This window comes from Pygocentrus nattereri, chromosome 13 (genome assembly GCF_015220715.1).
Source record: "Pygocentrus nattereri isolate fPygNat1 chromosome 13, fPygNat1.pri, whole genome shotgun sequence".
Taxonomy (NCBI): Eukaryota; Metazoa; Chordata; class Actinopteri; order Characiformes; family Serrasalmidae; genus Pygocentrus; species Pygocentrus nattereri.
Genome location: NC_051223.1, coordinates 15,800,504 through 15,827,794, shown reverse-complemented (window position 1 = coordinate 15,827,794; position 27,291 = coordinate 15,800,504). Strand labels below are relative to the sequence as shown.

Here is a 27,291-nt window from a genome sequence, read left to right as displayed (position 1 = left end):
CTCCAGGCCTAATGTAAATATAGACAGGGCTTTGGATGCCCAGTGGCTGGATCATCACTTTGAGAGCCTCAGTAAAGGAGCCGAGAACAGCACCAGCTGTGTATGAATCGTTAACGCGGCAGAGGTGATACAGATTTACATTAGTAATGTCAATGATTCAAGTGCTTCTTTCGCCATTTCAGAAATTGGCTTGTAACACTGTAAATGTTTTGCATCTTTTCAGGCATTAAAACAGGTCAGGTCATCATTTACTGGAGAACAGTGTTCTCTTAAAGTCTAAACCTATTTACGAGTTTGAGTGAAAAATTTGTCTTATTAAACAATCATCTTATCCTGCCTGTATTTTTGAAAAAAATGTAACTTCACAAAAGAAAAGAAAAATTCTGTCCCAAGAATGTACAGTAACATGATCAGATTCCAATTAGTTTCTATTGGTCTGTATATAATTAAATGTTCTCACAATGAAGTGGAGCTGGTGGCAAGTGGTTAAAATGTTTGTTTTGAGAAATTCTAGGAACTTAAAGGCCTGTAACTTAAAAGTTTTAGTTTTTGAAGCCATTTTGGACTCTGTACCTTTAAATACTACAGAATACCGCTGAAATGTATATTTCATAGATGTACTAGATAGCAAGCATATGGTAGCACGGTACAATGAATAACACACTGTAAATGTGATATAAATTCAGAAAACACTCAACATGACTACTGAGTTAAAGATGGCACATTCCTTTAATATATATATATATATATATTTTTTCCATCAGTTTCAAAATAAAAGAGAAAAAAAAAAAACAAAGTACAAGTTTGGGCACCCTGTATGGTCAGTAATACTCCTATTTGGCAATATCACAGTTGGTAAACACTTCTTATCATCAGCTTTCCATCCTTTTTTTAGATTTTGCTCATTAGGTCAGTTCTAGTTCAGTGAGATTCTTGGGCTGATCTTTTGAGGTCTATCCACAGATTTTTGATGTTTAAGTTGTGAGGCCATGGCAAATCCTCTAACTTGCACCACTTGAGGTACTCCATTGTAGATTTTGAGGTGTGTTTAGGACCATTATCCTGTTGTAGAAGCCATGCTCTTTTCATCTTCAGTTTTTGTTTTTTTCCAGATGGGTGATGCTTGCTACCTGAATTTTCTTGCATTAAATTTAATCCTTTTTTTCCTCTACCGAGAAAATGTTCCATGTACCACTGACTGCAACACAAGCCCAAACCATGATCAACCCACCCCTGTGCTTAACAGCTGGTGTTCTTTTCATGAAATTCTGCATCATTTTATTAGTCTGTGACCAAAAAGTTCTATTTTACCTTCATCAGTACACAAGACTTGTTTCCAAAATGCATCAGGTTTGTTTAGATGTTCCTTTGCAGATTTCTGAATTTTGTAGTGAGGTTGCAGGAAATGTTTTCTCATGGAAAAGTCTTCTGATGACTCTTCCATGAAGGTTAATAGTTGTAAATATTCCACTCCAGAGTCTGCTAAATTGTCCTGCAGGTGTTTTGTAGTTGTGAGGGTGGGGGTATTGATCTGCCTATGAGCAGTTGTTTTCCTGGTCTTCCAGACCTCAAATTGTCGTCCATCATTCCTGTTAACTGCCATTTCTCAATTACTGAAGAAATGGCTATCTGTATAAAAAGTAAGTTTTAGTCTATCTCTGCACTGTTATTCTTACAATGGACAATAAGACAATGAGTTACACAGTAAAAATTGGCAGCAGCCCAAAGTCGACCGCGTGCTGTCTCTGAGCAAACATGGCTCATTTGACTTTCAAATTCTTTGTGTAACAGCACTGTGTACTCAAGGCTCAAGTGTCAGTAAAAAGTGTTTATTACAATGAATGATTATCAAAAATTAAACAGTGTTGCTGTAAAACTTTAATCACTGAGAATGAGCAAAGTTGAAATAAATACATGGCAAATACATTTGTATTCACTCATACAAGACATTAAGCAATAAAGTGAACGCTTGCAAGAATGTGATTGACAGTTGTGATAAAAACAGTTTATATGACGCGACCAAAGTTCAGCCACTCAGGAGAAGAGGCAAGAGAGGTTCTCTGACTAGCAAGATCGCTCAACTTCAGACAGTTTGATAGTTTGACAGTACAAACTGCCATCACTAATTCCATCACTTGGATTTTCATTAGTTCTTTTTTGACATAACAAGTTAAGAAATGATACAAAACCAGTTATGAGACAGTCACAATAAATTAATCCCAACAGTATCCAATCTCTTCTTAACACAAATCTAGTACAAACTAACAGCCCTCATCATGGCTAGTCATCACAATGGTCACTGTAACGGCCACAAAATCACACGTTAGCATGGTTGTTTTCCTTTCAGAGGTTAAGAAAGGGTCGTCAACACATTGCACTATTATATACATAACAAAACCATTTCTGAACACAAGCGATTTCTAAAACAATTCCAGAAACATTAACAGCTTTAACATCCCTACATTGGAATAGCGGAGGAATATTTAGACTCAATTACAGCCTGACAAAAAGGCTTCAAGTTACCAGCCAGACAGTGTGGCCAGGGAGATGGAGTACTGTCACTTTAAACACTCCGAGTGCTAGTGACAGACTGTTTGCCAAGCTATTTTCACACACAGCAAGCCTCTCTCTGGCCTATTTTCAGCCTCTTCACTGTGGGATTACACTAGTAGACGTTTCCCTTGCCAGCCAGTCTCGAAGTTGTAAAACTGAAGTTTGCTCTCACAAACCATTTACATAGTTCTCCATCATTACCAAGAAGGCTTCTGCTTTAAGTCTTAAACATATCAAATGCTGATATTCTGTGTCATTCATACTGAAATGAAATAGTCTAATATAACACAAGGTTTGGTCTATGATGTACATAATGCAGTCAAATATGCATATGAGTCCGATACCCGAAACCCTCTAGGTATGCAGTATAGATTAACTGGATTCTTCCTAGAATCCTGGTTCATGACAAAAAGTACCTAGTAACAATTACATACACAGCACAACACATCCTATCACACCACAGCCATATCTAATGGCTAAATGCTAGTAAAACCTCAAATCTAGCTACAGTTAGGCTTGTCACAATTAACATTTTAGTGATGATTAAATCCCAAATACATAATTTTAATTAACAATTTAATCGTCCTTTCAATGATTGCGACTATTAAAAGCACATGCCCAAAGTGGCCAAACTGGCCGATTAGCCATCAGGCTAGCGGCCAACATTTAGTAGTACCCAACTGATGACAGAAACAGCTCAAGCTCAAATAAACAAACATTACTCACTGCTGCCCTCTATAGGTGTTATAGCACAAATCGGAACTTAAAACATATTTTTCTCTAAGACCAATGATGTGGCTCAATAAATATGCTTTCTGATTTCCTTTATTTACATGCATTTGCCTCACCCAGCTGATGGTTGTTGTAAACATATGACTGTAAATGCTAACAAGTGTGGAAAATAACTGAGGTCAGCTCAAACAACTGCAATCATATGATTATGTAATAATTGTGACAGGCCTAGCTGTAGTGTGGAATTCATAAATCTAGTGTGGCCTAATGTGCTTTCCTTACACAAAAAAATAGCTACTATACCTCAAAGACTTCAATCACAATCAGAATCTATCAACCACCCATGTAGTTGAAAATGACCCAAAGTGTACAAGTCTTGGGTCTCAGTGCAGCTATAAACGTAACTTTCAATAAAAATAAAGAAAATTTATGTGAAAATATGTATTTCTACTATATTTTATTGGAAATTATGTTAACACCTGCACCAAGACAAACTGCTTATACTTGGCAAATGAAAAGGTTCAGATTCTGATTCATAGAAATGAAAGAAATGATCTTTTCCACTGGACCATTACAGTTTACTCCAAGCCAAAGCCCTCAGCATTTGAAATGGCAATGGTTAACTTTTGCCTTAGTTCCTTCTTGCTCTTGTAGGGAGGCAGGCAGATCTGGTTGAAGCACGTATGCGACACGGGCAACCTGCACAAAGGCAATGAGCAGTTAATGTGATTTGAAGCTTACAGTTAATCTAAAACCACATACAGTGGGTTGCAAAAGTATTCAGCCCCCTTGAACTTTTCAACCTTTTGCCACATTTCAGGCTTCAAACATAAAGATATGAAATTGTAATTTTTTGTGAAGAATCAACAACAAGTGGGACACAATCGTGAAGTGGAACGAAATTTATTGGATATTTTAAACTTTTTTTAGAAATAAAAAACTGAAAAGTGGGGCGTGCAATATTATTCGGCCCCTTTACTTTCAGTGCAGCAAACTCACTCCAGAAGTTCAGTGAGGATCTCTGAATGATCCAATGTTGACCTAAATGACTGATGATGATAAATAGAATCCACCTGTGTGTAATCAAGTCTCCGTATAAATGCATCTGCTCTGTGATAGTCTCAGAGTTCTGTTTAAAGCGCAGAGAGCATCATGAAGACCAAGGAACACACCAGGCAGGTCCGAGATACTGTTGTGGAGAGGTTTAAAGCTGGATTTGGATAGAAAAAGATTTCCCAAGCTTTAAACATCTCAAGGAGCACTGTGCAAGCGATCATATTGAAATGGAAGGAGCATCAGACCACTGCAAATCTACCAAGATGGCCGTCCCTCTAAACTTTCAGCTCAAACAAGGAGAAGACTGATCATAGATGCAGCCAAGAGGCCCATGATCACTCTGGATGAACTGCAGAGATCTACAGCTGAGGTGGGAGACTTTGTCCATAGGACAACGATCAGTGGTACACTGCACAAATCTGGGCTTTATGGAAGAGTGGCAAGAAAAAGCCATTTCTCAAAGATATCCATAAAAAGTCTCATTTAATGTTTGCCACAAGCCACCTGGGAGACACACTAAACATGTGGAAGAAGGTGCTCTGGTCAGATGAAACCAAAATCGAACTTATGTTTGGCGTAAAAGCAATACAGCTCATCACCCTGAACACACCATCCCCACTGTCAAACATGGTGGTGGCAGCATCATGGTTTGGGCCTGCTTTTCTTCAGCAGGGACAGGGAAGATGGTTAATATTGATGGGAAGATGGATGGAGCCAAATACAGGACCATTCTGGAAGAAAACCTGTTGGAGTCTGCAAAAGACCTGAGACTGGGACGGAGATTTATCTTCCAACAAGACAATGATCCAAAACATAAAGCAACATCTACAATGGAATGGTTCACAAATAAACGTATCCAGGTGTTAGAATGGCCAAGTCAAAGTCCAGACCTGAATCCAATCGAGAATCTGTGGAAAGAGCTGAAAACTGCTGTTCACAAACGCTCTCCATCCAACTTCACTGAGCTCGAGCTGTTTTGCAAGGAAGAATGGGCAAAAATTTCAGTCTCTCGATGTGCAAGACTGACAGAGACGTACCCCAAGCCACTTGCAGCTGTAATCACAGCAAAAGGTGGCGCTACAAAGTATTAAAGCAAGGAGGCTGAATAATATTGCACGCCCCACTTTTCAGTTTTTTATTTCTAAAAAAAGTTTAAAATATCCAACAAATTTCGTTCCACTTCACGATTGTGTCCCACTTGTTGTTGACTCTTCACAAAAAATGTCAATTTCATATCTTTATGTTTGAAGCCTGAAATGTGGCAAAAGGTTGAAAAGTTCAAGGGGGCTGAATACTTTTGCAACCCACTGTATCTAAATAAGCTGACTCAGGGTTAATTACCAGTCTGTGGAGACGTCAATCTTGGAGATTTTGAAGTTGAGGTCTGCCATCCCTCCCACTGGAACACGATCACTTCCTGTGGTGAAGTGCAGAAGCCTCTTCTGCAGCTCCAGAGGAAAGGCCAGAACCACGTCCCAGAATGCACTGTATTGCCAAATAATATATTCTTTAAATTAATAGTTCAGTGAAAAAATCTAATTTACACAACTCCAATCTCCAACTCTTACTCCAATCATAGCCAAGCAGCCAAAACTTATTTAGTGTCCAAAGTTTGATGTTGTAATTTTGCACTACAGCTACTAGTAATACTGCAGGGCTGGACAGTTCTGAGCACAGGCGAGTGACAGTTCAAAACAGAAGGAATGTCACAGTACGGCCCCTTTAAAACATCTGGATCTACAGTGGTGAAGAGGCCACTGACGTCCAGTGCTTGAACATAACAGTAGCCTCATAATTCCAGTGTAAAACTAAAGAAGCAAACTTCAGACACCAAACAAATATTGGACAACTGACTTCATTTGGGGGAAAAGAAAAACTATATAAACATAAATTTTGGATGAACTATCACTTTAAACCATATGCTTAGTTTCCTTTAGAGCAATTTTTCTCAAGCTTCGTCCTAGAGCCCCACTGTCCAGCACACCTTAGTGTTTTTCAGTTGTGAATCGGCTGATTTGTTGGATCAGGTGTGTTAGGAACAGGGAAAAGGCTAAAAAGCGCAGGGCAGTGGGCCTTCAGGACCAGGGCTCAGGAACACCGCTTTAAACCATCTTATCTTAAAGAAAGAGTGCAAATACATTATATATTTTTAGATATATGGTGGACATTGCAGTTATGTACATGTAATGTCTCAGTTTAAACTTGTGATACTGGTCTTTGCATTACTGATACCACAGAAGACTACACTTTGCAAATGAACGTCTCACCAGCTATTATTTGTTTTTACTCTATGCTGTGAGCGTCTGGATCAATTACAGCTCCAGTGGATGTCCCTGTGGATGTTTTGATGAATCAAAATCAGGTAATTTGACAAAAGTAAATGACTTTGGTCAGTATTATGTAGGCCTTTACTTTAACTATCTAAAAAAGGTTTGGCAAAGAACCACTATTTGTGTAATTCTCAGATATGATGGCACAATTGTTACCGGACAGTGGGGTCAGTCTTGCTGTAGCCTTCATACTGTGCCACCCTTTGGAGAGAGCTCATGTCCAGATTGGGACTCCCACAGACCAGGATTTCAACCTCTTCTGGCCTCAACAGCTACGAGAAAACAAACCAGAATAACTACACTGTTTACAGTACTGATACTGATTAGCATTAAGTCATTTGCAACATTAGCACCAATGTAAGCTAACCAAAATTCATTTAGCATGTTAGCATGTTATTTGTCCTGTTAGCATTATCCCTTAGCCTCATTACATTACAAAATGCACAATATTATATCAGTTTTGCATCATTTTTGCTCATCAGTGTTCTCTCACTACAATGCCCAGCACACATCGTGCAAATACACTCTACAATTCATGGCAATAGAGAAATGCACTGATGTCAAGGCTTCCTAGCAGTACTGTCAGCGTCCCTCTGCACTAACCCTTTCAAACAGATCCACCCACCTTCAAGATACATCACCATAAGATGGTTTTCTTTAAAAATCTCACTCTCTGGACTAGGACTACAGTGCCACTGCTAGAAGAGGTGAGTAAACATGTCTACCATTTTAATTTGACGTGGTTTTTCCTACTATTCCACTGGTCCATTTCATTTCTGCCAAATGTTCAGACTTAGGACAGACAATGACTCATGACTCTGGAACGTATTGCTCCTTGACTAGCTCATACCACTGTATTGGTGCATACATCTTATCAACCTTTCAAACACTACCACACCCTGGAGTGCTTCTTGTCTGCAGTCGACTGCTGCAACACTGATTTGAAGGCAATACTGGTGCTGGATATGATAACGCTTAAAGAGAGAGTTGTAAAAGGTGCGATGGTGTAATATCATCAGTCACATCCAACCCCCTGCACAAGCCCTCCCAACACCAGAGAGTTATTAGCGTTCCCGAACCTCTTACATAAGCCTGTGGGGACGGAGACAACTGTTGCATAACCAAGAGAGCAGGAGGTGGGCTTAAACCCAGTGGCATTCACTGAAAGTAGGTCACACAGTCTGAATGCTTACTTTTCCCTCACTTCAACCAGCATGACCATATGGACTGAGCAGCTGTGTACATATGTGTACATACGAGAGGCTGCCACCAACTCTCAACCACCACACCCAGCCGAACAAGAAGCAACTGGTGATACTGCAGTTCAGTGAACTGCGAGATAAACACTGACTCAGAACAGTCTAGCAAAAGTCAGGAAATTCTATAACTTGATTAGGAAAACTGCACAACTGCCTCTCTCTCTCCCTCTCTTTTTGGTTAGCTGTGTGTTTGGAAGAGCAAGCCTTCACAAGAAGCGCTCCATATTGGGAAGTGTAATTTTCAGTCTGGTGTTGCCAAGATAAACACGCACGCAATTTTAGCTTTTCTCCAAACCTCTTAAAGTGCGGACAGCAAACAAAGAGCAACATACAGCTCCAAGTCCTTTCCCACATGCTAGTGCACAGACGTAATAGACAAAGAAAACAGGAACAGATACCTAAGGTAATAAATATACTCACTTGTAATTGGGGCTGTCATGTACTGGATTACATGTACCATCTTGATGAGGCGACAGTGATTATTTGCATAATGATAATGCAGGTTTTAAATTCTACTACTGGTCATACCGTGAGAAAGAGAGCCTTATGGAGGCGCACATGGATTTTATATCACTTTTTTGAGTATTTGGTCAATGGTTATTAAGCCATTTAGAACCCCTTATTGTAATCCTTATTAATTAAGTGACCCTTATTAGTCCCACAGCGGGGAAATTTCACCTCCACATTTAACCCATCCATGAAGTGAAACACCACATACACACTAGGGGGCACACACACTAGGGGGCACACACACTAGGGGGCACACACACTAGGGGGCACACACACTAGGGGGCACACACACTAGGGGGCAGTGAGCACACTTGCCCAGAGCGGTGGGCAGTCCAATCCGCAGCGCCCAGGGAGCAGTTGGGGGTTAGGTGTCTTGCTCAAGGACACCTCAGTCATGTGCTGTCGGCTCTGGGGATCGAACCGGCGACCTTCCGGTCACAAGGCTGGATCCCTAACCTCCAGCCCACGACTGCCCTTATTGCATTATTCTGTAACTAAAGTCTAGTCAGTTATTTTTTAGTTTCTAGATAAAAATGGCCACTCTGTACAAGTGATTCATTTCTTAGCATGAGGGAAAAAACAGTAAATGTGTATTTAACAGGAAACTGATGAGATGTTTCTAAAGCTACTAAATATATTAGCGACATGATCAGTATTGTGTGTCCATGCTTTTGTCCTTATTGCAATTCCTGTTTTTTGGGAGATTTACTTTCAGTTTATTCACTGAAATCTGCAGGAACACCTCCAAATTTCAGTCTTAGATGTTGGTTGTTCAATGCATTGAGATGTGTTCTCACAGTGAAAGAATGTGCATTTTTGATCGGAAGCAAGAGTTTTAATCTGTGATATAAAGTAAGAGTGGAGCTTGGTGGTCTATCTACTGAAAATGATTAACATACTTTATGGCTCTTTTTACTGAAAAATAAATAAAGGACCGTCTCTGACATTTGCCTAGTACACTGTACATAGACTAGAATGCAAATAATCTGACTTATTAATAGATAATTCAATCACTACTGTAATTGATTGTGATAGCACTACTAGAAATGGGAACATAAGGATCAATGCTTATGGAACCAACCTGTGATGAACACTCTTAATGTGTCAGTGGTGCAATATAATTAAACAAGCAACCAGCTTTTCTGCAGGTGCTGTTTTGTCTGTGCATGAACAGGTGCTGACATGCGCACAAAAAGAAATTTCCAAGGCAAGGCTTGGTTAATGCCGAGTGATAGAAAGCTACTGTTAACATCTCTGTGCTTACACATTTTCCACTTAAGGTAGCGGAACAGTATTGGCTGCCTATCAGTGTGTAGCACTGACCCAAATTTCGATCTGGCAGTTCATTAAACCAAACCCAAATGTTAACAGCTGAAATAGTGAGTGCATGTTAAGAGCCATACAAGTCATAAACTGTGGAAAATCTGCATGAAAAAGGCTTTTTTGTGAAGCCTCTAATTAAAATGCAAGGCTGGACATGGGGGTTGGCTTTTTCTTTGCATCCATCCGCATGTGTTAATTCTACAGGCCTCGGCTGCATATTCTTTCCTCTTGGCTCAAAAGCCTGGAAACCGTATGCATGCTGAGCACATAACGCCCCCATTTACACAGCCCAGCCAAGAGAGGTGGGAGGCAGGGCAGACTGAGCACAACCTTTACACACACACACCCACACACACACACCCACACAGAGGACACAATTCACACCGCAGCCAGTGTTGCCCCTTCCTCACCACTGACACCCTTTCTGTCTCACAGCAACCGCTGGAACTTTTTACATTGCACTGACCTCAATGTTCAACAGTCAAACTCTCACTTGCAGGACAGTGAGAACTACCGTACCAACTTTAAGTAATAGTGCCACCAAACATGCTAATGTGGCTAACGGTGAACGATGATGGCTACCAACTAGCATGATGTCGTTTGCTTGGTGGCTGTTTGTTTGTTAGTAACTCTGGCTTTTTTTTAAACTAAAGTACTATGCAAAAGTCAGCATCCCCCTTCATTTATTTACTTTCCAGTCCAAGCCAATAAGTCCAAGTTTTCCCATTTTCAGCTTTAGGAAGAAAGCAGGAAATTTATGTTTAATAGAAAATTACACAGAGGCCTCAACAACCCAAAACAATGTCACATTTTTTTGTTATGTAGCATGGCTGCTCTTTAGTACAGCTTCCTTTGTTTTTGGGAGGTACGGATGTTTTTCCACACTCTCAAAGTTCAGTCTTAGAAGTTGTTTCCTTTTTTTGATTCTCACAATCCAAATAACCCACACTGTTACTTTCTTCTCAAAGTGGAAAACAGACAGAAACATGTAGATTTCTTCACAACTGAAGTAAAGCTTTAAGTACTTTTTATCTGACGATGACAATTTTAGTGGCCTACCAGGTCTTGAATGGTTGTTATGGGTTCTCTATATTATTAAACAATTCTTTGAAATCCAGTATTGGAAACTCTGTTTTTCACTTATTTCCTCTTTTTGGATTATCTTCTTTCTAACTTCCTGAATAAAAGAGTAACTTGTGTTTACTGGCCATTCTGACTGGAAATTAAACAAATGAATAACAGTCTCTGATGCTTGCAAAGCACTGCATTCCTTTAGGGGATCAATGCATTCAAGGTTCTCTTGTTTGGAAGTAAATTTAGAATTACAGATCGAGGAGAAACTCACCATCAGGGCATTGGAGGCACACACACTGTGAAAGCCATGATAGAAGGCTGCAAACTGCCTGTAGATGGACTTATTCAGCAGGAAATCAATGTATAGCTGGACATACTCTGCACAGGGACAGAAATATGCAACAAGACAACTTTTAGGGGTGTATATTAGGGTGGAACACCACAAGCAGCTGGTGAATTATTTTCTGGTAAATAGGGAAGAACTGATTATTGTTATTGGTCCAATATTGGTCCGAATCACAGCAGATGACTATAACTGACAACATGGTGCTACATTTGTGCTTGTACACATGTATAATCACTTGTGGGGGGCCAATGAAATGGACAACACTGTGGATAACACCACTGCTCCCCACACAGTGAAGAGAGAAGGTTCCATGCCCCTCCCTGACAGCTGCTAAAACAATGAGTCTACATGGTTTTTGTTACACTTAGCTACTACGGTCTATTTGATTTATCCAAGTAAAATGAATCAATGATCTTTACATGTTTGTTGAAGTTACAGCTTCACTACATTTCATAAACAGATATCAGCCTCAACAAGGTGTTAATACCTGGCTAACATTATCAGTGAATGTATTTGTGATCAGTGTGTTGGCGGCTAGGCTGAGAGCATACCTTTTCTGTTCTGGTTAGTGACAGGGATCTTATCTCCTCCTGGTTTCAGGTTATATGACTTGACTATTCCAAGTTCTTCTTGGAAAACCTAGAAAGATGGCAGCAGCATGAATCTCTGCTCTCACCTTCCCTCAACAAATCACTCAGCCCAAAAAGCAACTCAGAATCTTTCGTACTGATACTGCAGCACAATCCAAAATAGCCACACTTCTTCAGTAATGTGCCCTGCACAGAGGCATATTTGTGTGTGAGCTGCACACCTGAAAGGTTGTATAGAAGTCCTCTTCAACGTTTCCCTCATAACTGAGCAGCTCCCCAAGGCCATGAGCAAGATCCTGAAATACAAATGAACCATTGATATCAGCTCAAAGTAAAGAGGCACCCTGCAAACAGCACATCACTGAAAAAATGCATAAATACAGATAAAATCCCTCTAATAAGAAGGGCCAAATCAACCGTGTACTTCATTATTAACAACACATTGAGCGCTAGGAAAAAGTATGGGCAGCAGATGCATTCACATCTGCAACTGTTACTAATCATCTATTCATATGGGATTCAACTTATTAGGAAAATGTGAGAATTTTTAGGTGAAACTAAACCCATATCCATTCTGAATAATAACTCTATTCACCATTTTACGACAGAGAGAAACACTTCATACTAATGGAAATAAGCTGGAGTCATTTTAATCCACACCTCAGCGCTACCAATAAAATGCCTTTATAACTAAAGACCGAGAGGAAAAAACAAGCGGCGGGCTGCGATGTTTGACGTAAGCTGCAGCAATATGTGTTCTCTCTCTCTCTCACTCGTTAAATAACCTTCAGTAGTTATAGTGGTTCCAGCTCCACATTACTTTGTGGAAAAAGTTTCAAACAAGGGAGCAAACAACGCCCAGAGGCAGTGGGTTATATAAGTGTGGAGGAAGCCAGAAGTCTCCTTTAAAATGGAACATCTGGTCCACTTAAGCCTGACTCGACAGAAACCACTGGAAATGAAGAAAAACGGTGCACAGTCTTCCATGTCAAGAAACTTTTACACATATGCAAATATGTAACATTCGTAAAGCATATTAGTAGCATGCTGTATCCATTTGATCACTTGTTGCATGAATGTTGTTTCAAAGAGCAAGACCATATTATAGTTAATGTTACGGCACCCTCTAGTGGACATTGAAACATCACAACTGAGGGAAGATCCTAATTACAGAAGGAAAGTAAGCTGATCCCCACTTTGGGACTCCACAACCTAATTATGTCATTTCTATTCATGGAATTATGGTATTATACATGCTTCATTTGTTATTCCTCAGATTAATGGCAATTATTTACTACTGTTGCAAGATGTTACATTTTGGAAAGACCAATGAGTTTACAGAGCACACAATATCATACAAGTCAAAAGTTTGAACACAGTTATAGAAGGGCTTTTCTTATTTTTACAATTTTTCACATTATTCAGGACAATAATGAATACATGAAAACAATTAAATAATATGTAGGATTTATGCAGTTATGAAAACAAATGTATATATTTGAATCACTGGCTCAAATTCTGAATTTGAAACATTTTGAGACTTTAAACTAGGTTGGACCGTATACTTATAATCATGCTTATTTTATAAAAAAAAATTATATATATATATATATATATATATATATATATATACACATATAAATATATATATATATATATATTTTTAGTAGTGACAATATGGAGTATTCGATAGTCAGTCAGATAGTTCAGTAGTGACTGTTTCAGGAATGACAATTTTGAGCGGAACACAAAAAAACACTAATCAGTAAGTGACTATTAAATGCAGCTTGGAAAAGCTGAATGCACATAAAATCTGAATTATTTCAATATAACACAAAACAATGTTGCACAGTGATTTTCAGTTTGAGGACGCATTTACTTCAAAACAATGGGATCTAACTGCTCACCGTGTGGCTGTGATGGACAGGGATGCAGTCTCATTTACTGCTCTAAAATACAGGGCTGTGGCTAAAATAACCACCTATGAACTCTGTGTTTTGGTAGTGACAGAAAATGTGTGACAGCGTTTTTTGAAGAAAGCTTTTAATTTGAATATTAAACCCATTATAAATGTAAAACTTTCCATTTAAATGAAAAAAGTACGTTGAAATTTAAGGGTTAGCGTTCAGGACCCTAGAAGTGATCATTTTAAATATATTTAGCTTATTACTATCTTAATCAATACCTTGGGTTTAAATAGATCATAAGATAATCCTTGTAATTATCTAAGTCTAAATGCGTCACTGTTTTTTTAATGATTTATTTGTTATTTTCTTCTACTATGACACTGCAGTTTAAATTAATTTGGTAGAATGGTCCATAGACAGTACCCTGCAAATCAGATACCACCCTTCATTTATTTAGGTAAATGGACATTAAGTAAAGGTTTAAAGAGAAAAAAGAAAAAAAAAACATTTAACAGAAAATTACAAAGAGGCCTCAACAACTAAACATAATGCCACATTTTTTTTCTTATTTCTTCCATTCTTTTGTGAGCTTTTTACATAATAAAAATGTATATTCAGTTAATCATGTCCAAACTGACTGGTGCTGTACAACATTTTAACTTTACAGCTGTGTGGAACAGTGAGCAATGAAATATTAATGTTCATCATGTGATTTTTACAGGAAAGAGGATTCGGCAGCAATTTATCGCCAGCGTTTTACACTGCATTTTCAAAAGCAGACGTTTTTCATCGCTGTCCTGTGAGGCTGAGCAACAATGCACCATCTGGAGCCGACGCATATTAATCTCACACTGCTGCTCTGCTTAGTGGCACAGCCACACAGGGCGGCGAGCTGAAACAATACGGCAGGTGCTATTTTAAATGCTGATGACTCAGGGTGTTTCTCTGCTTTACTATCATGCGACGATCATATTAATGCTAAATAGCATTACCATCCTAAATATTCCACATTTCTTCTGTTTTTTTGGCAACATAACAGTGTTTTATAGTCATTTATGGTCTGTATACCACATAAGGTTATTAAATGATTCTAATAAGGCCGATAGGGCCCATTTACCAGAGAGCTCATTTAACATATTAAACATTGTTTCACATCTACTTTTTAGCAAAAGGAAGCATTAAAGCTTCAATTATTATTCAACTACAGTTTTCAAAATTATTATGAGACAGCGCTGTGGTCTCTGGGAAACAATGAATGTCAACAAAACAAGAGGTTAAAACTCCAGATACTACTTTGCGTGACAGTGTGAGATATTGCAGTGGAGGAGGGAGTCTCAGGGGTCTAGCTGTCATTGTAATGTGTGAATAATGAGGGTGGGTGTGTGTTTGAGATGCTACAGGCTGGCCTTAATGAGAGCAGACACAGTGCTAAGCAGAACGACGTGTCACAGCTTGTGTACATACAGGCATGATCTGCTGCAGGTCGTCCAGGGTGAGGGTCGCCATGCCGACAGGGGCGTCGGGGTCACACGGCATGATGGGAGGGGTCAGCAGCTTCTTATAGACGCAGGGAGGGAATCGGATGTCCAGGGTGATGCTGTTATACACAGCCAGGCCCATTAGCTATCACACAGGGTTAAGAAAGTGCAACTGCACTAAGTCTGTACACACAAACCTACACACTCATCAGACCCATCCCAGACTGATATAAATGCTTCATCACCAATACTGATTGTAGCGTGCTAAAAATGACTCTGCTATGTTTAGTTAAACAGTGCTTTACCAACTGATGTGATTGTCAGATATCAGTTGTGCAGTGTCAAATATGGTTGTTGGTCCTCATCTGTCAAAAAATGTACCAATCACTCCCCATATAGCCCATATAAGGAAACTAAGCTGCAAAAATAGCCCACTTTGAATTAACTGCTTCAGAGATGTTGCAAGAACAATTATGATCGTATTATGCATGTCTAGTTAGAACATATCCTAATGCTAAAGGTTAGATCTGGATTTATTTGACATGTTTTTTGTGCTTTTTTATAACATTATGGTGTTTTGTGTTCAGTCTGTATTGCTGTGACCGGCAACTTCACTTACTGAGTGTGTGGTAAAAACACGAGTCATGTTTCCATGATAGTGATGTGTGTTCACTGTGTTATAATACAAGCAACTTCAAAATAATAACAGTGCTTTGTAAGCAATATTTTTGCTGATATCAATAAATATCTTAATATTTAGTGGTTTCATTGGCCAACAAATATACTAGCAGGCCCTATATGAGAGTGCCGTCAGTTTTCAATTTCTGATGACTCTTTTGTGTCACTACTGCGCCTTTTAAAGGGGAATTCCACAGATTTTTCAAAATTTCTGCAGATTCCAATACAACGGTTTGATTGTGGAGAAACTTGCTGAATCAGGTTTCCACCAGGGGTCCCGATGTCTACAACACAAATCTTTATTATCCAAAACCACCTGTGAACCTACACGTCTTCTAAGCTGCCATATGTATGTTTCACAAATCTATCATAAAATAACATCTCAATCATAAGACGATGTATTCAGAACTATTATGTGTAGCAGTTTTCTGTGCAGGAGATTTTAGAGGCATTAAATTCTTCAGTCATCTGGTTCCACCACTGTGAACCATTCTTACTTATTTGCATTTCACATCAAACCACTATGAATGGCTTTGTTTACATCTTATTGAACCAAATTATGCAAAATTTTTGAAAGATTGATGGAATTTCCCTTTAACACTGTAACTCAGTGAATCTATTGTGTGTAGGGAAAAAATTATCTACTTGGTGGATTACACAATATCCTGATGCTATAGCGGCATTCTCTGATGTGGGGAAAGAACGGCCAACAGGTGTATAATACATTTAGAGGAGAATGTGAAGAGGCTGCTCTTTAAGTGCTTACAGCTGCAGCTGACAGCACGGCTCCATGTGCTCTGCATATGCACACAGAGAGAAGAGAGAGCAGTGGAAAAAGAGAGGTTGTGAGGGTTAGGCTGGAGTTTAGCGGACAGAGAGAAAATCTTCTGTGATAGCTGGAACATCGAGACCAGCTCTAGATCAAGACAAAGCAAAAGAGACTTTTCTTTCAATATCCCCAGCTGATGTAACACATCCACTTCATGGCTGATGGAAGAAGGGCATGCAAGGCTTTTTGGAGCAGAGGAGAGCTGCACTGGCAGCCTTTAATGGCCCAGGCTGGGCTGCCAGAGCCAGAGGGGACGATTAGAGGGGTAATGGCAGGACATGGCAGAGTTTGGCTGCCACTGTGTCTCCAATTCTACCTCGGACAGAGCACTGCATGAACTGCAGTGCCAAAGCCACACAGCCACTCATCAGTGATGAGTGTGCAGCATTAAAGGATATTTCATGGCGTGAACGCCAGCAATTAAATGTTATTAATGACTTTCTCTATAATATTAACTCATATAATTCAGTTTTAAACTAGACAACAACATGTATTTCACAGACATTCTGCCTCGAGATTTGATCACTTCCAGGGCTTGGCAGTGTTTAAGATTTTTTGATACCAATACCAAGGCCATAAACAGAACCTTTATAATGGGGTGGCCATGTCAAAACGAGCAATTTTATAGGGGAGGCAAACTGCTAATGGTAACATTATGAGTGAATAATATCTGACAGGGTAACAAGCTAATCTGCTTTAGCATTAGCAGGATTTAGTAAATGTTAGTAAGTACTAATGCATGATATTCTCCTTATCTTACACTCGTATGGCCTACAGAGCAGCACTGCTGAGGTGTGCTGCGCAAATGATTAACATGGTCATAATTCTATGAAAAATAACAAAATTATTTATTAACCAGTTAACCACATTTTAAAATAGTTTCACTCTAGAAAAACTGAAAGTGATTCCATCCTTTTTCCATTATGTTATGTGAAAAATGAAGTGAAAAAACTGTAAAAACTAAAATGAAGACTTTGATTTAGGTGCTTTCAAATCAGCTGCTTCATGATCAAGTCAGTTGCTTCATTAAGCAAAAGGAACAAGAACAATATTAAGCTTTTAAGCAGCATTCACTCCACTGTGGGACACAGTGATCACTGAGCGCTGCATCTGATCATAACAGCTTGGTAACGGCCCTGATGGCAGGTTTGAAAACCATTCACACAAAGTGGCAGAACTTTTCAGCGGTAACTGCTTCACTGATGACAACTGACTGTCTTACTTTGTTTAATGTGGGTGGCAAGAAGGCTGGGCCAAGCTTCACAGGGGCCAAAACTCTGATACTGACACTTTGACGCTGATTCCTTAATGGTACTTTTTCCAATATCTTCTTTTACATTACTAACCAAAAATAAGGCTTGGTTTAAAACTAGGTGTTAAATTGGGATTTCAACATGCCTTTAAATGAAACATGGTCATATTCCATTTAGTTGCAGTGGCAGCATTTATTTCTACTTACGTATAATGTAAGTACATCCACTTATGTACTGGATTACCATGTGCACAAATTCACTATTTGTGTATTCACCAATACCTAAAAATTTTTTTTTTCTGAACACATCTAAAAGTTTTTCATAATTTTTATGGAATGTATCTGCAAATCATTTTTACAGCATGTATTTGTAGATAAATTGGTGTTATCCATTTGAAACGATTCCAAATAGAATTAGAATTGTAGTCTTTCACCATGTAACATTAAAGGCTTTGTGATGTGAAAACAGCACTGATCAGACAGAAAAACATCATATGTTGCTCTGCCTCAGCAGTGACTCAAGCAGTGGACTGATACTGTAAAATAAGCATCCCTCCTTTCCTGTGTTGAAAGACAATCTCTTTACAGGCTCCACAAATAAACGGTTTTCTGTAAGTGTAAGCGGACAGTGTGTTTATGGGCTATTTAAGGCTCTAATCAGCTGCGTGCAGCCACTTATGGGCACATTAAAGGATACAGCTCCAACCAGACGAAACTCTGAGCAGTTGTCACACTTCCAGCTGCTGAACCAGTGACACTGAGAATCCTTCACATATGTGAACATGCCTGTAAATGAAAGGTACAACACATAGCAAAGCTGCATAAAGATTTAACTCTACAGTGAAATAAGGAATTAGGTACCAGTGGCTGATTCCAGACTGCAATTAGTGCCATTGCTGAACAGTACAGTGTCAAAATGAGCCAAAAGCTTCAAAGCTAAAAAGCACAGAAACTTAAATTCAGTTTCAAGTCAATATAATAATCATAAAAGCCACTAATTAGAGGTCAAAACATGTGACATCACAATTTGTGCAAGTTGCCAGTACATTTCAAGTTTCATAAAATGAACCAAGGAGGCTGTTTGATGTACAAACTGAAAACATGTTGAAGGCTGCATTTTATGTTGAGGTAAGAAAGTCGACGTATTCTTGCTGCTGGAACAAAACTTTGTATCGGCAAAGAGCAGGAAAAACAATCTTAACTTTCAAAGTTAGTTTACACATCAAGACTCAGTTATAAGTCATTTGGATTTCTACTGGTCCATTCATCATGATATTTTGACACAACGCAAAAGAGCTTTTTTTGAGGGGGGGGGGGGGAGTAAAAATGGTTTGTTCCAAAAGGGACTCTATTCTGAATGAAATGTGTAGTAAAATACATTAAATTTACACAATAACAATATTTGTGTGTGTGCGTTTGTGATGACTAGATTACTGGGCTTTGATTTGAATAAACAGGAAATATATCTGTCTGTAAATATATGTGCAAAATATGTGATGTTTTTGAAATATATGTGGTGCATATATCTAAATGTGTCATTTTTGAATATTTTAACATATGCCAATGTATACACATGGCACTATATTAAAATATATGCACATTTGCAATTTAAATAATAGTAACAGTGTACATTTTATTATGTACATATATGTCATGCTTATATGGAAATGTATAACAAACTGGACAAACATTTTTGAAAAATCTATGGAAAATAAATTTCCTTGGCATTTGGGTAATTATGCATTAAACGCTGTAGCTCGCACACTTTAAAGTGGAGCTGGCTAAAGCAATTAAAGCAATTTTTAAAAATTGGAGCTGGCTAAAACAATTCCAAAAAGCAACACATTGGAAGAGTGTTCTCATAGACCTCTGAGCATGTGGAGAGCACTATGAGGACTAAAGTCGGTGACATGTCCAAGTAAGGGACATCCATATGTCACTGGATTCACAGAATTATGAATATGAACATTGCTACTAGAGGTGGGACAGATTGATTCTTTGAAGGATCATGATTCTCTCTTTAAAATTCTGAACTGCTTCATAAAATGTCTGTCAGAATTTTATAAAGGCTCTGCATTTTCCATAATGCAAAATTTTAATGTTAAGATGCAAAGTGTTAAGTTTAAGGATTTACTAAAGAATTAACTGTATTACTACAAGTAAAAAAGTATTACCAGAATGTCTATTAAAAGCTTCAAATGTCCACTTTTAAGTTAGAACTGCTCAAATTAGATAGTGAAACAGGCCTAAAGGCTTAATAAGCATACTGTATTCAGATGTGTAAACTACATTCAAATTCAACTACAATAACACTAAATGTTAATGGAAAATATAGGCAAAAAAGTTTAATGTAGTCTATAGACATTAAAATTGAGATCCATCCAGATGCACAGACAGTTATTTTACAGTCGCATCTTGGCATCCACAACTGAAAATCAGACTAAATTGTAAAGAGCTTGGACACTCCCCTTAATACATACATGTTGCAGGCAGCAAAAACCTTCTGCACATTTAACTGAGTAGCAATTAATCACTACATGAAAGCAAAGCTACATGTAAAGACTACTTGAACACTATCATATAACAAACTCATCAGCTAACCGCAGAATGCCATTGAGACAATGTTCAAAACCAGCAAAAACAGCATTCAATGGCTTCATTCCTTTACTAAACAAAACAAGTACAAAATGATGAAGCATCCTCAGAGGTCTATCTTTTCACTTGGTATTATTCTCAGTGCTGCTTCTACCACAATAGACTCACAAGCCAGGCTTTCTCCTATCTGGTGCAATTTGATGCTTAATGTGACCGAGAACTACCTACTTTGATAGGAAAGGGCTGTTTCACTTGCGTACAGCTTGTCCAACATAATGTTACAGCAAATCAGAACAGAACTGACAAAATCCTGATCATTTTGGTGGATTGGATTACTGTAGGTGTCCAATGCTCCATGTTAGTGTGAGTGGAGTGTCTAAGGCCGTGGCTGCTGCTACACTGAGCAACTTCATAAAATGAGTAGAATCAGAAGTAACATAAAGTAAAATTTTCGAATAAAGTCTCTCTAGATGGCAAGCTATCTGAAGGCTTTGCACCTTAGTACTGAAGTGATTAAGCAGAAAAAAAAACAGGTATGACGTCTTCTTAAAATTTTATTGTCATCATATTCAAGCCTGAATCAAGTCACGAGTCATAAGTGTTCAGGTCCAAGCTGAGTCAGTTGTGCGGTTTGAATCTCTGCCGTAGACATTCCCCATCAGGAATACAATGCGGCAAAACTAGAGGAAATGGAATCTCTGTGGTTTTATAGTATGCCAATCTGTTACGCAGGATAAGAAAAGAGTAATGAGTAATGCTTCTGTGGTTGAACTATAGTTCTCTCAGCTTTCTCAATGAACACAAATCATGGTTAAGCACATGTGCAGAGGCATTTGTCCTAAGCACGAGTTTGGCAGAGGGCCACTGAGACCAAAAACTGTTTGTCCTGCATGTCTCACCGTAGTCGGTGTGAAAAATCTGTCGAATCAGGAGAAGAAACCACTCCTTTGTGAGTCCGCCCATGTCCAAGCCTGCTTCCCCAACAAACGTCACTTTCAGCTTTTTCTTCAAGTCTGCTCTCTTTCTCGAAAGCTATTAAAAAAAGAGAACACATTTATGGTGGGGCCGTTTTTCCAAATTAAGCCATAGCCAGACTTAGAACTTTCCAGACCAGACTATACTTGCTCTTGGCCAAAAGTACCCTCTCTCAGTCTTGGAAAATAAAATGTTGATTACGGTACTGCTTTGAATAAAGTAAAAGAACCACTACATAAGTCTTACAGTTCTGTAAATATTTCTCAGTACTTTAGAACTTAGTGGTAACAACTGAAAGGAACAGACAGGCGCTGTCCATGTTGCTGTGTTCACATACTTGGAGTGAGTGCTATTACCTCATCCAGTGAGTCACTGACCAGCTGCAGACGCCTCACTTTAATGTTGAGAAAGAGCAGACTCATATCCACCCTCTGTCTGCGAGAAACCTTGTCCACCAGGGTTTGCTGTAGCAGAAATAGAAGCCAATTGTTTAGTCAGTCAGGTGTTCACATGTTGCAGCCTTGTTTACATTATGCTACACCGTGGCACACTTAATATACTGTTAAATGTATGCTTCCCATGAATGGCAGTGAAATTTCAATGTTAAAAGACTTGCATCCGACATTACTCTTGCATTTAATTTTCCCAAGCTTCATTTATGACTTGTGTGGTTTTATATATCAAAACAGTCATTATACATTTTCACATGACATATCATGCTTTTTTGTTACTTTAACTAATGTTAAATGAGCCCTGTTCTGATTGGCTGTCTTCTATTGTACCCCGTTGTACCAAATCAGTTCAGCCTTAAACACTTTATAACTTCAACGTGAATGAACAACACTATATTATATATATTTTACATTTGAGACCTAAACATTGAGATGGAGCTTCTTATTGAGTCGTGTAATGTTAATACATCAAGACGTATGAAGCTGTCTAAAAAACATCCTGCCAGATCCATCCCATTACCTCTGACAGCGCACAGACACTATATTTTAGTATGTTTGTTTTCATCCCGACTTAGTAATAACACTTCTTTCAATTTCAATAAAAAAATCTTACATAAGAGCAATTTTAGAGATGTGCACTTGTCTCAGTATTTTCAAACCACAATAATGTCTATTTGAGTGTAGATGTAAGGAAAGTAATCTAATCAGTTTTTTGGATATCATTTCATTATACTTTGTTAGTTTGTTTTGTTATTTGGATTTCGTCACTGGTGTTCATGCCTCTCACCTACAAGCTTTAGCATTATATATCAGGCAAAATGTCTCTAAAAAAGATAAGACGAGCACCAACAAACTTAATTCCCCATGCGAACATATGTTGAGTGTACTAAGAAGTTCCACTCAGTTTTATAGAGAACTGTAGTTCTCTGTAGAACTCTACTGAAGTAATCCAGCTTCAGTCATTATTTCATTAAACAATCAATACTTCTCCTTGAGCACAGGAATAGGCTACTCTACCCTTATGAAATATCATCAGTAAATAACCTTTGGTTTTACAATGCTTCCATGAGGCCATGATGAGGAGAACACAGGAGAGTGTGTTCATTCCCTTGGTGCTCTTAAGGAGATGGCTGAAAACACTCCTGCCAGACTGAACTGTCTTCCATCAGACAGCCACGTGTCTGTTTAGCCTACGCTCTCTGGTCACATATGTTTGGGAGGGAGCCTGGGAGGATTCCACCAAAAAAAAAAAGTCGCACTTATGCAGCTCCACCCTGCACAAGACTGTTGTCAGAAGACTTTCCATGTAACGCTAAAAACCTCAGTTCCACATGAATAAAATATTACATCAACACATTATGTGTCTAATTATTGCCAAAAGGAAGTAAGAAAGCTGAAATATAGCAATTTTAGTAATGGAACTGGTGTACACATTCCCTCCTGCTTAACTTGATAGATTGCTTTTTTTTTGTTTTTTGTTTTTTTTTTAATAATGACAGATTGGGTTATTCCATCTATGATTAATGGATTTGTACCATTGCTTTCAGTAGCCTCGTGGGACTTTTTTTTAGAGCAGCTGAAAACTTGTGGTTTTTGAGAATCATAGCACTTTACTGAGGAACCTCCAAGCACAGAGGGCTTAGATAAACACTACAGTCTCAGGACAGTCATATAGACGGCCATAGAGCAAGCATCAAATCCCATGAGGCCCTTACGGACCAAACAGGCTTAATCCTTAGTTTCCACAGTAATGTTCCGTGCACATTCTGGCAGCTCCACAACATAGCTAACTACAGAAGAACAGCAGACAGTGGCAGGCAAATACTCACCCTGGCCATGCTGATCATCTGCTGCTCAGAGTCCCTCTGGATGACGGCCTTCTTCACCACTGTTGACAGGATGAAGGGGAACTGGCAGAACGTGAACCTGCACAGACAGCAGAAGGTCAGACCAAAAATCTGTTCTGCAAGCAACAGTGGAGTTTGCATAAAGTTTTTGTTTTTAGGGCTACAATAATGAAAAGGCCCAATATGCTATGGAGTTCCTCTTATACCACAAACCAAGATACTAAAAAGATTTCTTTAGAACAATTCCCTAAAACCATCTTTTAATCAGATGTGCGAGCGTTTTAGGCACCTAAGGGAACTATTTATAGGCATCTATTTAAAAGTCCTTTATCTGGGCATTGTTGGTTTACAGTATTACAATAAATGAAAATGAATGCAATAAGTAAACAACACTAATGCAACAAATAGTGTTTTTATGTATGTTAGTTAAGCAAACACTTTATCTCCAAACCTCTCCATGAGGAAGCCCAGTATTATTTGTTGTGATCATGCAAAACCTAGTTTGGTTCAAACAATACTTCGCTCTGCTAAATCAGATGTGTTGGTGATGGAAACCACTGTAATGGCTGGGGGCATCAAAGAGAAATCCAGGACCAAAACTTTTGTCTTCAAATTAGCTCAAAAGATATCAAATACTAGGACGGCACGGTGGCGTGGTGGGTAGCACTGTCGCCTCACGGTGAGGAGGGCCTGGGTTCGATTCCCCGGCCGGGTGGCCAGGGTCCTTTCTGTGTGGAGTTTGCATGTTCTCTGTGTGGGTTTCCTCCCACAGACATGCAGTCAGGCCAATTGGACATGATAAATTGCCCCTGTGTGTGAGTGACTGTCTGTGTTTGTCTGTCTGCCCTGCGATGGACTGGCGACCTGTCCAGGGTGTATCCTGCCTTCCGCCCGAAGACTGCTGGGATAGGCTCCAACATCCCCCCGCGACCCTGACAGAGAAGCGGCTTAGAAAATGGATGGATGGATGGGTGGATATGAAATACTTACCTGAAAGCAAGATATTCTTGTTATTTTGTATTGCATTCATTCCAATGTTTAATGGCTTATTTACAGGAAAATGCAAAATTCTAAAACATTCTGGTGTTAATATTCAGAAATCAATTGGAAAAAAACCCTGATTTTCAATGTGATCTCAGACCTGTGAGACCATATGTGGAAAAAAATAATTTGGTCCACTGTCCAGTGCTCAAGTACTGAAAGGACTTAAAGTACTGGTCAGCTCAAAATGCCACTGCAGGTGGGGAGACTACATTTTAGTTGCTCTCCAAAAGATACCAATGTGTGCTGATCTTATTTTGTCTCCCCAAGTGCTGAAGGTAAACACAAGAGGGAGCTCCTATTCTCGCTATTTTCCACAAGTGTTTTAGACTAAAGACTAAAGAAAACACCTCAAGCGGAAAGAGCTCGGGTGCATGTGGGCAGAGAGAAAATTGTGCAGAAAGGCGCTCGGTCAGAATTATATTTTCGTGCCACACCTGTTGGAATTTCCATGTGCTTGCCACGTCTGGTAGTCTTCCATGAAGTCGATGTGGTCCAGTGTGAGATTATAGAAATCGGAGAAGGGGATGATGGGAGGAGAAGAAATGCTGTTTGCAGCATCTGAGGGGAGAGAAAGAAAAGACAAAAAGACACTGCAATTGATTATTCTTAACTCCTTAAACCCTCTATAACTAAGATTGCATTGACCGTTTATTAGGTATTAGGTATGTAGCCAGAATAGGTGGTCATTATTCCAGGAGCACTGACCAAAAACAGAAACCACACTTCACCTATTTCATTTCCAGTCAAAACAGCTAGTTAAGTCCAACTTTTTATTAAATGATATTCATGAGGAGATTAGACAACAGTTAATCCACTTGCATAAGAAAGAGCAAAGTCAAGTTCAAAAAATTATTAAAAGATATAGAAAAAAAACGGGACTCTTAACAACCATCTAAGAGCTGGGAGACCACCAAAGCTGTCAGCACCAGATAAACAGTAAAGTATTTATCTTTAAGAGAAGGAAAATCAAGCTCCAATCTTGTTTCAGATCTGAAAACCACTCTTGTTTCCAGACCTGTCAAAAATGTGTGTGGGATTACCGGGATGGTATGGAGCAGATAATGCAACACTCCTCTAAACAATAAACTGTGGTGATGAGGAAAAATATCCCTGCAAATTTCTCTGAGAAAAAAAAAAAAAACGCAAGTCTTACAGAAATAAAAATAGAAGCTTTAAAATGCAAAGGGAAATGCAAAGTGACTGGAAATTCTATAAATAAAGGGTGGTCTCTGACTTATGCATAGGACTGTAGGTACACTTTGTAACTGTAGATGTACAATTACTGACTGTGGCTCTTCTGTTGCAGCAGAGTTTGACAGCCACCTTGTGTGTAGGTGTACACTCTGAGGCTATAGCTCTTTTTTCCATGCACAGTCTGTATTTATCATGCCGTATCCCTTCATGAGCGGTTAGTCTCGGACTACGGGGCCACTGTTGGCTGACATTGTTCATTAGTGGACATTTTTCAACCCAGCAGTGAACTGCAGTGTCACAAAAACCCAGCAGCACTGATGCATTACATCACACACTAACATGTTGGTGGTACTGTTGAATGATCGACTCCCGGTAATATCCAGTAAGAAGTGGTCCCTTTCAATTCACAGACAGGGCAGAGGTGGGCCTGTTCACATTCCATAACTCCACACCTATAAAGATCAGCAATATGGTACGTGGCACCTATAAAATGGCCAGTGAGTGTAGGTACAAGATAGGTGTGCCTAATAAACTATATATCAGGTTCACTGTGATTACTCAGAATAGATACTGGACAATAAGTCCGAAGTCTAAAGGGGTTAACACAGTTATAGCAGAATCAGCTTCTTAACATTAAGTATCTTCTTCAGTGCTTACTCGCAGGCTTTCATACTCACTGAGCAGCGAGAGGACTTTAGTGGCAGACGGGATCCACCATGAGCACTTGGCCATGGGCGGCAGCTCCTCTGGTTTGGCAGGGAACAGCCGTGTGGTGATGAAAAACTGTAGGCGTTCCACCAGCTGCTTAAAACGCTTCTGAGATAGTCTGAGAGATGACATGTCTCCTCAGTCAAACATACCAATACAGCACTGAAAAGCAAAGGCCTTATTTTCATGTGAAATTAACCTCTTAAACTCTACGGGCCTGAATGTGGGCCCACAAGGGCTGGCACAAATAATTCTCAAAGCCTACTCAAGTATTCATTTGTTATGTTGGTACTTGTCTTTTGTTAACCCTAATTCTAGAACACTACTGTGGATTCCAAATTTTCTCCCACTGTTTCTATAAAAAAAAACCTGGACAAAAATGGCAATTACTTAACAACGGATGTGATAGTTGGCTATAAATGATCATATATACTCACTCATTGCTAGATTTAGCGAGTTTTTGGATCCTTTTAGAAGCTTTTTGGGCAAAACATATTTACTTTCCATAGAAGAGAGTCTCCAGTACTGCCCTGTAAGCGAGAGGCACACTTCTTTCTGC

The 27,291-nt window shown here is 39.1% G+C and overlaps 1 protein-coding gene across 1 annotated transcript in view; it reads right to left on the bottom strand.

Annotated features, from left to right (window-relative positions):
- Nucleotides 1–1,860: 1,860 nt before the first annotated feature.
- The window catches only part of hectd2 (HECT domain containing 2), a 38,774-nt gene continuing 13,343 nt past the window's right edge, over nt 1,861–27,291 (bottom strand). Inside the window, exons 9-21 of the mRNA XM_017681939.2 lie at nt 26,702–26,850; nt 25,265–25,388; nt 23,769–23,865; nt 21,844–21,951; nt 21,412–21,544; nt 18,615–18,703; nt 15,145–15,303; nt 11,995–12,069; nt 11,735–11,822; nt 11,109–11,215; nt 6,828–6,943; nt 5,683–5,826; nt 1,861–3,984 (exon numbers count right to left, since the gene is read on the bottom strand). Coding sequence (XP_017537428.1) covers nt 3,864–3,984; nt 5,683–5,826; nt 6,828–6,943; nt 11,109–11,215; nt 11,735–11,822; nt 11,995–12,069; nt 15,145–15,303; nt 18,615–18,703; nt 21,412–21,544; nt 21,844–21,951; nt 23,769–23,865; nt 25,265–25,388; nt 26,702–26,850 — 1,510 coding nt within the window. The 3' untranslated portion in view covers nt 1,861–3,863. The remainder of the gene's footprint in view (nt 3,985–5,682; nt 5,827–6,827; nt 6,944–11,108; nt 11,216–11,734; nt 11,823–11,994; nt 12,070–15,144; nt 15,304–18,614; nt 18,704–21,411; nt 21,545–21,843; nt 21,952–23,768; nt 23,866–25,264; nt 25,389–26,701; nt 26,851–27,291) is intronic.